This window comes from Larimichthys crocea, chromosome II (assembly GCF_000972845.2).
Source record: "Larimichthys crocea isolate SSNF chromosome II, L_crocea_2.0, whole genome shotgun sequence".
NCBI classification, from domain to species: domain Eukaryota; kingdom Metazoa; phylum Chordata; class Actinopteri; family Sciaenidae; genus Larimichthys; species Larimichthys crocea.
In genome coordinates, this window is record NC_040012.1 from 6047319 (window position 1) to 6059489 (window position 12171).

The window sequence follows — 12171 nt, forward strand, 5'->3', positions numbered from 1 at the left end:
CCGCCCGTGCGCCCCTGGATGCGCCGTGCGCCCCAATCAGTCTGTCCGATGGGGGCCCGCTCCGCTAACTTCATGAGCGGTATCGAATATTCGCGAGTTTTTTTTTCTTTTTCGGGGCGCTCGTGCGCCCCCCACGGAGACTGCGCCCTGGGCGGCCGCCCACATTGCCCATAGCTAGGACCGGCCCTGACGGGGGGTACCAGCGTCATGCCAGAACAGGAGCTGGGAGAGCGGGCAGTGTAACCGGGCTCAGCAGCCTCTACGGACATAATGGCAGAGGAGGAGAGAGCGAAGAGGACGCTGACGGAGGAAGCTAAGAGGAGAAAATACTCTCATACTCCAACTGACTGACGAGGAGACACTGAGCGAGGCAGCTGATAAAATTAAACATTTTTTTTATTGAATAATTTCTTAACAAACAAAGATTTCTAGTTTCTTTCCCCCCCAAAAAAACTTTACATGTTCAGTTAATCTCAGGAGTTTGATATTAAATATGATTTCCATAAATAGTCCAGGACGTTCAGTCACCGTGGAAACGTCCAGATTTTCCTCCAGACTTCAGATTCAGACCCAGCACGTCTCCTCGGCCCTAACGATAACTACATTATTATACTTTATAGTGACACATGTCAGATTACGGAGATGTCTCGTGGTTCGATTGTCCGGTATGTTCTGGTTCTGTTTGTTCCAGACGTGTTACTCATCTGCAGTCACTTCCTGTGATGATGAACAGCTCTTTGTGTCTCTCTGCTTCCACTGTGGTCACAGTTTATTGCACATCTTTGTCAGGCATCTCTGTTTCAGATCTGAGGAGGAGGAGGAGGAGGAGGAAGAGGAGGATGAGGAGGAGGAGGAAGAAGAGGAGGATGAGGAGGAGGTTATCGTGCAAAATAAAACGCTTAAAAAACATAACAGATTTATTTGTAAGTAGAACTTTATCATGTTTGAATTATTTTATGTAGTCCAGCTCATGTGTCTTCAACAGTCTCTGTGTACTCTGGGCTCTAAAGTGTGGTCCAGGTACAGAAATCACCTGTGCAGGTAGGGGGCGTGGCCTCAGCAGCCCTGCAGTAAGCAGTGTGCTATGAGCATGTGACTGAGGAATAGCAGATATTCAAGTGGACCTGCATTAAATCTGGTTGTTTTAGTCAAGATGATGCTAAAATATATTTTCCAACTATGTTTAAGTTCCCTGTTAAAGGACCAACCTTCAATTTTCTTTTATTCCTGTTTATTCCCATGGAAGGTTTCCAACTTTGCAAATTCCCAGAACTTTGCAACCCTATTTATGAGTTTGCGTGTAAACAGAGCCTCATAAATCTGACACACTGTTGTCATTTCTGTGAAAGCTTCAGCAGCTTTTCGTGACGTTACGTGATCCGACTGAGTTCAAGTTTCTTTCACTGTGCTCTCGCTCACTCTCAGGTCTCTCAGTTTCAAATCAGATCTGAAAAACGGAGTCTAAAAATAAACACAGAGAACTAATTAGAGCCGGAGAGAGTTCTGATGAGGCCGTGTGGTGGGATCAGCGCCGGATGATCGGCGTGTCAGAAGCTGTGAGAGAGGCTGGCTCTCTCCGCGACCTCTCGAAGCCCATTAGCTCGGAGGATTCATGGAGGCTCCTGAAGAGCTGCTCTAATGAGGTCTGATACTGACTCGCAGCAACATGGCTGACACGTCCTCATCAGGACAGGTGAAGGATGAAGCGAGCGCCCCAATTATTCCTGATTCTCACACTCACAGCTGTTTGTAGCCGGCTGTGCACCAACACGACTTTACCTTAAAAATGTCTCTTTAAGTAGATCTTTTTTTTAAGTAAACAACAACAAATTAAACGTTTGTTGAACGCTGACAGACGGTTTGTACGTCCCCTTAAAGTAATATCACACAAGGTCGTGCTGTTATACTGAATATCAGCACGGCTGTGATTCAGTCGTACGTTATTCAGTATAACAGCACGACCTCGAGTGTGATATTACTTTTATACAACAGCTCTACACAAGCCATTCATTAGTGACAGCAGATTATGATCAGTTCATGTATTTAATCATTTATTTGGTTAACAATGGTCATTACATAACGCTGGTCTAACATTAAAATAACGTTGGTCTAACATTAAAATAATGTTGGTCTAACATTAAAATAACGTTGGTCTAACACTAAAATAATGTTGGTCTAACATTAAAGTAACGTTGGTCTAACACTAAAATAACGTTGGTCTAACATTAAAATAACGTTGGTCTAAGAACGTTGGTCTAACATTAAAGTAACGTTGGTCTAACATTAAAAAAACGTTGGTCTAACATTAATGTAACGCTGGTCTAACATTAAAATAACGTTGGTCTAACATTAAAATAACGTTGGTCTAACAACGTTGGTCTAACATTAAAGTAACGTTGGTCTAACATTAAAATAACGTTTGTCTAACACTAAAGTAACGTTGGTCTAACATTAAAGTAACGCTGGTCTAACATTAAAATAACGTTGGTCTAACATTAAAGTAACGCTGGTAGAGTTGTTGAATCTCGTGTTTCTACAGTGACGTGTTGTTACGGACACGTAATGAATTGTTCAGATGTCTCATATTTCTTAAAGGGAGTTTGACTTTTATTTCTTTCTTAGTGAGACTTTAATGAGGAATCCAGCAGCAGCCTTGAGTCTGTACAGTAAATAAGAGTCTGCTGGCTGCTTTAACCTCACGTTAACAACAAGTCTTCAGGAAGTCACTGCACCACATATTTGCCCACATGAGCCACCCTAACATCAAATTGTTGCTTTGACAGTTCAGTCTTTGTACAAATGAAAAATAAACAGTACACAACGAGCTCATCGCTCCATCGATCGTATTGTTTCCACCTACTTCTGGAGAAGGAGATTCTCCTGACCCGCCGACACACCTCAGATGTGTGTTTTTCATACCAGACCTGGCTGTTGTCACAGTATCTGTAAGACCAGAGTACATCTATGTCACATATTATTGTTTATGACGATATTTCAACACGTTGACCGGTGTCCCGTTACTCTCAACACAAACACGTTAGCTTTGGTAACTCTCAACACTCAACCAAGCATCCAATAACAATTTACTCTGTCGCTCTGTACTCCAATCACAGTTGAGCTCCTGTGCTGTACTTAGACATGAAACTAAATGCGTTTATCGATCAGTGGTCACCTTTTCTTGCGCGCCTTGCGGCCGAAGGGTCTGCAGATGCACTGAGCGAAGAACTTGCAGAGTTCAAGGACGCACGGCTGCAGCTTGTGAGCGCTGACGGTCGTCGTGCTGCCGGAGAACGAGGCGTCCGTCAGCTCCGGCCTTCTCCAAGGACAACCTCTCAACAGACAGACAAGAGAGCTCACGTCATGACCAAACACAATGTAACCGGGCTCAGCAGCTTCTATGGGCATAATGGCAGAGGAGAAGAGAGTGAAGAGGACGCTGTCAACCATCATTTTATGGAGGAAATGTTTTCTGGTTTTCCCTCCGATGTCCTCCGGCTGCTCCGCCTCAACTCTCTGTGATTTACAGAGTTTATGATGGACAGTGAAGTAACCTGCTGACAGCTGTAGCTGCTGTTAGCTCAGTTTGTTAGCCGGGCTGCCCGGTCTGTGAGCTCAGAGCACCGGGGAGAGTGTTAGTGTTTGTACCACAAAGAAGAAGAGGAGGTTTTAACCCTCAGGTGGATGGGGAACAGGAGCCAGAACAGGAGCTAGGCAAATGGGCAATGTAACCAGGCTCAGCAGCCTCTATGGACGTAATGACAGAGGAGAAGAGGACGCTGATGGAGGAAGCTAAGAAGAGAAAAGGAGAGAGTGAGCGAGCAAGAAGCCGCCGGACAAGAGTAAATGTGGGACTGACTTTTAGTGGTTGGTGAGAGCTTGGTGAAATAAAAGGCTGAAAGACAGACGCCGAGCTGGGCTGACTGCTGCTGGACTAGGCAGTGATACAGTTTAGAGACACATTTAATACATATTTGTGATTTTATCCTTATTTATTTATTCACGTTCTGTCTCAGCCGACATGAATCTGTTGAAAAACCTGCAGCTCTTTCCACTCCAACGCAAAAAGCAACAGCAGGCTGATCTGCAGCGTGCATCGACACACACACACACACACACTCTCAGAGATGTGCAGCTGGGTAACAAACACTCATTTTACTACACACTAATGACTCAGTGACAAATTGCACAGGATGCTCCGGCCGGCCGTCTGTTGCTAGGCAGAACTCAGTGGGGGAGCAGCTGCTGGCTCTGCAGTGAGATGTTACTGCCATCTAGTGGTCCACACGGGAAGTGTCGGGAAACATTAAGTCTGCATTTCCAAAGTTTCATTCACGATTTATCTCACGTCGACTAAAACAGAGCTCTCTTTACTCCAAGATTAAATATACTTTTCTTATTTACATCATACTGTATGTTGACTAGACAGCACCTCCTTCACGCTGACACCTCGCCTCCTTCACTGTGCTCCTCATCAGCAGGTTGTCCGGCACTACCAGCCATCAGCACCAGGACAGACACAGAGACAACACCTCCCTTTCTCACATTATCATGTTTCTCCTGGATATCAGGACACGTTGAATTTAATTTACGTTTTGAAATATGATTATTCAGGATGTGAAACGTCACGTGATCATACACACGTGATGAACTGTTTTTTATGTGACTGAGAATATTTGGCTTCAATTCACTTTTAACCTTTAAACCATCGAAGCTTCCACACAAAGACGACCGAGCCTGCGTTACCATAGTTACTATCTTTTAGCCTCCAGCATGGCTCCCGCTCCATCACACACACACACACACACACACACCTTTCTAAAATTGAATCAGTCGTTGTCGTTGACTGCAGCGAACAACAACAGGTTATTTAATACGAAGACTTCAAACCTGACTGAGCTCAGCGACACACACACAGTACAGGCCTGAGGCTCAGCAGCTTCTATGGACATAATGGCAGAGGAGAAGAGAGTGAAGAGGACGCTGAAGCAGACACTCATACTGGACCCAGAAGAAGTCCTTACCTGGTTGCTCCACAGGTGTGTTGGAGGTTGTAGGTCTCCTGCTGAGAGGTCCCGTCGGTCCTGCTGTGGGATGAACTGTGAGCTGCCTTGTTGTAGCTGTAGTTAGCCGGGTCAGACTGAGAACCGGTGAGGACGTGGTGGCTTTGGTCGAGGCGGTGGTCAGTCGGGTCGTTCGAGGTCTCGCTGTGGTTGGAGCTGCAGCTGTAGTGACGGATGCAGTGGTGACTCGCAGGGTGGTTGCTGGTTGCGTTGATATGATTGGTTGTGAAATCATTGTTGCTGTTTTTTCTGCAGCTTTCGTCGTCGCGTGCGGTCGTCCGCCCGCTGTAGTTTGACTCTGAGACATGACGGTTGTAGGTTGTCGAGACGTTGCGGGCGGACGGGCAGTGGTGATCTTTGCTGTTATAGCGACTGTTTCATCAACACCTGTTGGTGAAACTGATGAACCAAACACAGGGAAGAGGTCACGGCAAGAGATCACGGTAAGAGATCACGGTAAGAGGTCAGGGTAAGAGGTCAGGGTAAGAGATCACAGCAAGAGGTCAGGGTAAGAGGTCACAGTAAGAGGTCACGGTAAGAGGTCACAGCAAGAGGTCACGGTAAGAGGTCACGGCAAGAGGTCACGGTAAGAGGTCAGGGTAAGAGATCACAGCAAGAGGTCAGGGTAAGAGATCACAGTAAGAGGTCACGGTAAGAGGTCACAGTAAGAGGTCATGGTAAGAGGTCAGATTAATGGACCTTTTTCCTAGAAAACTTCATGATGTTTTGGGAAAACCATTCCTCATTTACAGATATCTAAAATCAAGTGTCACATTGTCTCTTCATGGGTTTGAATTTTCTTCAGTCCTCCGTGTTTCTACGTTTTTACCAAAACCACAAAGTCGTAGAAAGCAGTCAGTCAGTCAGTCAGTCAGTCAGTCTTGCTCACAAATAGAGCTGCAAAGGGGCAAACCGTTTCAGGTAAATCTCTGTAAACTTTCCATGAATTTTGAAAATATTCCAAATCAGAAACTCCATGGGAATTAACGTGAATTTATGATAATTAAGTGTAAATTGTGGGTAATTCAAACAAAGTGTATCACATCCAAACATAAATCTAAACATGCAAAATAAAACCATTAAAAAACATAATCTGTAAGTAGAATTTTATCAAGTTTGAATTATTTTATTGAACAATATCAATGTCTCTGTGTGCTCTGGGCTCTAAAGTGTGGTCCAGGTACAGAAATAACCTGTGCAGGTAGGGGGCGTGGCCTCAGCAGCCCTGCAGTAAGCAGTGTGCTATATGCATGTGACCGAGGAAGAGCAAATATTCAAGTGGACCTGCAGGAAATCTGGTTGTTTTAGTCAAGATGATGATAAAATATATTTTCACCAACTATATTTAAATTCCCTGTAAAAAGGCCGACCTTCAATTTTGATAAATTCACAGTTTATTCCCATAAATTTTCCTGTAAATTAAATAAAAAAATTCCTGTACTTTTGCAACCCTATTCACAAGTGAAGAAGGGTTGGCAGTACTGTGGACGTTGTACTGGTCCGTTGTGGTTCAGAGGGAGCTGAGCCTGACGTTCCAACCTTCACCTCTGACAGAACGAGATTGCGGACACGAGAGGCTGAAACGAGCTTCCTCCACCAGGTGGCCGGGCTCGAGGAGAGCTGCTGTTCCTTCACGTCACATCACATCTGATTAGGATGTGATGGGCGCCTTCCTTTGGAGGCGTTTGATGTTCAGGGCACCCCAACCGAGAGGAGACCCCGGGGCAGATCTGGGAGGAGCTGGAATATGTTGCTGGGGAGAAGAACGTCTGAAACGCCCTGCTAAACCCCGGATAAGAGGAAGAGGATGGATGGATGAAAGGACCTGATCTTTTTAGAGGTTCAGGTGACAGGACATCACCTACTGCTTGTCTGCGGGCATCAGACTGAAGAGAACAAGTCGAAGCTTAAATTAAACATGAACGCCGGCCTCCTGTCCAGACTCACCGTGTGCAGTAGAATGGACTCTGCTGGTTAACATGGAGCTCATCCCAGACGGAGCGATGTGACTCAGATTGGTGGGGAGGTGGTGCCAATCTGAGGTTTAAAATAGTACGAGTGGAAACAAAGAATGAAAGTCCTGAAGGTGACGACAGATGCTTCAATGAGCTCCTTAAGAACGTGTTGAGTTACTCACCGTCAGGCAGTCTGATGGAGGAGAGGTTACCCACTGGAAGAAGAAGAAGAAGTTAGTTTAATGGTAAATCTGAGATTTCAGACTAAACTCCATCAGGCTTGTGCCGTGAGTCCACGCTGCCGTCAGTGTGTGTCGGACACAAACCTCTGTGTGGTCCTTCCACGATGGTCTGGTTGTAGAGTGGAGTGATGGAGTCGAACTCCCACAGCTCGGACACCTCTCTGCCTGGACAAAACACACATCACGTTCACGCGACGACTCTCTGAGGAGCATCGAAATCTTTTAAGACGTTTTCTGTACAAAGTACAAACATGTGATCTATCTGACAGAACATCTGAGTGACTCACTGTGTAACTGATGTAACTAAGTACGTCTACACACTTTAATGCTTCACTGATTATAGTCCAGTCTTCATGTATACCTCATGTATTAGAGAGCTAACACTTCCTTTGGGAAACAGCAGCATGGGAACTGAAATCATTGCTCGTTTGTTTGTCTGAAGTTCAATCAGTCATCATCATTATTGTACAGATACAGAGAGGTTTAAATAAGAACACATCCATGTTGTTACATTTAGTTTATTGGCTTTATAACGTCTCTGTATTAACAGATCCAGTGCAGTCGCCTCTGCCAGTGGTTCAGTCTCAGGTAAAGCCAGGTGAACTATTTAAACAGCTGCTGTTGGTGAAACTGGATCATGTTTTAAGGAGAAAATGTTTTCTGCCTCAGTTTTTGGTGGGTTACAGTCTCCTGATGGACTCACCGGGGACTCAGTGGAACAGGTCCGGTGAGTTCTACTTACCCATCTTACCCGCCATCACACAGATGTAGATACAGTCTGAGTTGTTCCTCTGGCTTACTGAGACACACAAACAACACAATATGAAAACCGGCCGGTAAACAACGAGAAACACGTAGACGCTGTTCAGTTTGCACCACCCACCTGACAAGATGGAGGCAGATTTAAAGAGCTCGTGGAGGTAACTCGTCGAGTTTCCCATCACGTCCAACAGGATGGCCGTGAAGTCTGAATGAGATCAGAAGTAACGTAATCAGAACAAATACTCGAGTACAGCTGAACATAGTTACCACGGTGGGATTACACTCTGACACCGGGGCCAACATGCAGCGTTGCTTTAACATTCAGGATGACATAAATATTCTGAATACCTGTCAGGTCGTTGGTCTCGTTGGTGACGCAGTAGCAGAATCTTCTCCTGAACGTGCTGCTCTCTAAATTCTTAATGCTGGAAACTGCAAAACACACGACGACGTCAGAAGCAGCTGACACAAAATAAACTGATTTCATCTGACGTCAGGATCCTTTTTGAACCCTCAGTAAATGATGCACTTGAGAACGAGTGTTTCAAACATTCAAAATGTGGTTTAAAGTTTAAATGAAAATATCTGGATGATAGAATCAGTTTAAAAATAAGATGTGGATGTCAACATGTGCATAAACCATTAATATGAAGTCATGTTAATCTGTTCAAACGTGGACAGGGCGACGCAGTGACACATCCAAACCACTAGATGTCACCACAGACAAAGTTCTGTTTGTCATGGACCCTGCAAAGCTGCCGTGAACAGTAAAGAGACGCAGCTCAGACACGTTGGTTAACTGTGTGTTATCTCTTGTTACTGGGCAGAAGAAGTTTACAGAGTTCATATTTACTGTTGTAGACCAACAGGGTGAGTTTATGGAGAGCCAGAGAGCTGTAGGACGTCACGCTGAGGAGGGAGAAGAGCTGACGGGAGCCTGGAAGTCAAGAAGAGACTGAATGTTACGTCACGATGATTCATATTCCTGCGTTCGTGTTTCGTTTCACTGCTGTAGACGTTTAATGTGGAGCTCAGTTTATCGACTTTATCTGCTGTCGGCGAGTTTAATCTACAGCAATGCATCATGGTCTATAAACTCGTCATCTGTTTGTCTGTCCAGATTTTTTTTTAAAGAGTTTATTCATCTGAAGAACGAGGAGAACTTTCTCAACTCTTCATCCTTCAGTAACAGGTCTGGAGAGACGTGGTTTTCACTGGACAGGAACAGTGTAATCTTGAAATGTAACTAGTAACTAAAGCTGTCAGTACTTAATTATTCACTGTCCTCTGACCAATCAGAATTTGGGGTTTTAGTTCCCTTATAAAGGAGCAGTGTGTTGGATCAGTCTGACACACTGGACCTTTAAAGGTGATCTGAAGTTGGGTAATCAACACACACTGTATCACGCCTGTAGCTTTAACTCTGACACAAAGACGCGTTAACAGCCTTAAATACAACAGACGAAGATGCAGAATTAAATCAACAATTTGAGGATTTTGAACATTTTAAATGTTTCAAACTGAGAGCAAAATATCTGGATGAATAAAAAATCTGATTTTCAATTAATCTGACAAACAAACTCTTTATTCTGTGAGCGCTGAGGCTCCTGATGACCTGACACAACCCGTCCTGTCTGCAGCGCTCGGACCGGTCCTCCAACGTTTGAACAGTCGTGGCAGCAGTTTGACCTCCACACTGCAGCTTTAATTATGACATACATGAAAGATTCACAGCTCAGCATTGATCCAGCATGAATGATATTATGACAACGTACCCGATTGGCTCGTATTTATTAAAGTATTGACGAGGGGAGTGAGGTCGATGGCAGCTGGGTCGATGTGCTCTGCTGGGATTTCTGGGAAATAAAAGCAGACAGTAAAGTCAATGGGAGCTTATTCTGCTTTTAATCTCTATTACTGAATTAGCAGCGTCAGCAGAATCGGACTGCAGATTAGTGAAACGACCAAAAAGGACCCCGAGGACTTCCACTTGTTTGAATAATGAGGGCCGGTGTCACATATCGAGTTTTACTGGATTTTTATGAAACATAATTCACACATCGTTCAGCTCACACAGCCGGACATCCTCCAGCACTTCCCAGGACCTTTCCAGGACGTTTCCCAGGACCTTTTGGAAAATTCTGGTCTTTATGTACAGAGATGAGGTTTGTTTGTTATCATACGCTCAGTAAGCAAAGTTAAAGAAGCTGCTGACTGTTTCTCTTGTCATCCACTTGAGGCTGGCTCCAGAAGTGAGTCAGTCTCCATAAGTCCCCATGTCCAAATGTCCAACTTCACAGCAGAAATAAACATGTTTACAGCCTGGTACAAAAAACTGTTTTGGTCTCTGTAGCTAATTCATGACAACACATGAACGTCACATTAAAAACAAACGAGCAGCGTGAGGAGGATGAAGTCAGTTTCACCTGTGGAGTCCACGATGTCTCTTTTGTGTCTCTCGTCCTGCCGTCTGTCCCTGAACGCTGTCGAGAAATAAAACAGAAATTAGAATTAGAACCATTTTTTATGATTTTTGATTTGATCGTTTATTCTCAGTCCAGAATATATAGATCATACGTGTGTATATACATACACTAACATCTTCAGTGTTCAAACAGCCTTCATGAACATGAACCTGAGCTCAGACTGCAACATTATGATGATCAGAACATGAACAGTGTAAAAGAAGAACATCACTTCTTCAACAGGATGAGCTTCTCATTAAACATCCACAAACATCTGACTGAACATTAACTGTCAGAACTTTTAGAAAACAAGAACATGTTTCTGTTCCGACTGTTTCTCCTAAAATCATCCATAAAACACTCAAATGGACCCGGACCTTTAAAATCTTTAAACCTCGTCTGTAGTTGGACTGAAGCTCTTCCACTGTTTGCTCTGTATAATAAAAATGCAGACCTGATTCATTCATTTGCTGCCCTGACAGAAGAACTCAAAGTGAGTCCACAGAGCTGTGACGGCGTTGTTGACAGACCGACCTTGGCTGAAGACGATGAGCAGTAACATGGTGGACACACAGAAGGTGACACAGAGGCGTGGATGCTGCATGGCCCTCTGTAAGCACGCCATCACCCCGATGAAGCAACGCTGCAACCACAGAAACACAAACCGGGTCAACTTTTCTCCACCCGTCCTCAGACTGGACGTCCGGTGACCCCCCGATGTCTTCGTCAGGATGTGACCTTAAAGCTTCATAACAAAGCTGCAGACACATGAATCACCTCCACCCGAAACTACATCAGTCCTGTTCTCTGCCGTGTGTCCTGCATCCTCAACATTTAATGTGTCGTCCCGTAAAACAGTTTTTAAAGTATAAACACTAGATTAAATGGTTTGATGGTCTGTCTGCTCGTTAACGTGTGATTTGACTCGTGAGTATCCAAACAAACAGAAACACGAGCTGAAGTCAAAGTTGTGGTTCTGTTCTGTTGAAGCGTTGAAGTGATTGTTGTGTAATCCAGCTCACCTGCTCCTTGAATCCGGCTGTAAAGTGTGCAGCAGCAGCAGCAGCAGCAGCAGCAGTGCTGCAGCATGAAACCTCGCCCAGTGTATCACACACCTCGGTCAGATAAGGAGTGGACGATGTTTCCTCCCCTCTGAACAGCACAGGCTGGCAGCAGGTTGGCAGCTCGCTCAGCTCGACAACAAAACACGGTGTCTGGCTGCAGGCTGGGCACTGATCCCTAACCCACTCCACCAGCTCCACCAGCTCCACTGCAAGAAATATCACCCTCACACACACTCGGAGTGTTTCTGCTTCGTTCTTTACCACACCTCACCTGTCAATCAAACAGTGTGGGTGGTACAGTGACATCTAAACTCAGCTTCCTTTGTGACGCAGGATTTTAAATCAACATCCTGTAACTTTCCTCTGATAAACTGACGTCTGTGACCTCCTGTTGACCCACACTGACCTGTGATCAGGTGACCCACACTGACCTGTGATCAGCTGAACGGTGTCTCTGTCATTCGTATGTTTTCTGGTTTTCCCTCTGATGTCCTCCGGCTGCTCCGCCTCAACTCTCTGTGATTTACAGAGTTTATGATGGACAGTGAAGTAAACTGCTGACAGCTGTAGCTGCTGTTAGCTCAGTTCGTCAGCTTGGCGGTGAGCTCAGAGCGACGGGTAAC

At 44.9% G+C, this 12171-nt stretch overlaps 1 protein-coding gene across 3 annotated transcripts; it reads right to left on the bottom strand.

Annotated features, from left to right (window-relative positions):
• Nucleotides 1–227: 227 nt before the first annotated feature.
• Nucleotides 228–11933, bottom strand: hhla1 (HHLA1 neighbor of OC90). Of its 3 annotated transcripts, XM_027288381.1 has the most exons (15): nucleotides 11507–11933; nucleotides 11019–11127; nucleotides 10446–10502; nucleotides 9795–9875; nucleotides 8873–8956; nucleotides 8368–8451; nucleotides 8141–8224; nucleotides 8000–8056; nucleotides 7342–7422; nucleotides 7198–7230; nucleotides 7008–7097; nucleotides 5022–5459; nucleotides 3173–3329; nucleotides 2861–2943; nucleotides 228–806 (listed from the first exon to the last, which is right to left on the bottom strand). In XM_027288381.1, the coding sequence occupies exons 2-15, from the start codon at nucleotides 11107–11109 to the stop codon at nucleotides 763–765; spliced, it is 1464 nt and encodes a 487-aa protein (XP_027144182.1). In that variant the 5' UTR covers nucleotides 11110–11127; nucleotides 11507–11933; the 3' UTR covers nucleotides 228–762. The 3 variants fall into 3 exon arrangements, with proteins under 3 accessions (XP_027144182.1, XP_027144186.1, XP_027144189.1); XM_027288385.1 differs by lacking the exon at nucleotides 8873–8956; XM_027288388.1 differs by lacking the exons at nucleotides 228–806; nucleotides 2861–2943 and having other exon boundaries at nucleotides 3201–3331.
• Between the last annotated feature and the right edge of the window lie 238 nt (nucleotides 11934–12171).

What these genes read in the sequence shown, in the direction of transcription:
- hhla1 (XM_027288381.1), bottom strand. Translation starts at nt 11,109, where the DNA reads ATGGCGTGCTTACAGAGGGCCATGCAGCATCCACGCCTCTGTGTCACC. An exon ending in CGAGACCAACGACCTGACAG is followed by an intron (nt 8,225 to 8,367) that starts GTATTCAGAATA and finishes GATCTCATTCAG; the next exon opens with ACTTCACGGCCATCCTGTTG. An exon ending in AGTCCATTCTACTGCACACG is followed by an intron (nt 5,460 to 7,007) that starts GTGAGTCTGGAC and finishes TTGGTTCATCAG; the next exon opens with TTTCACCAACAGGTGTTGAT.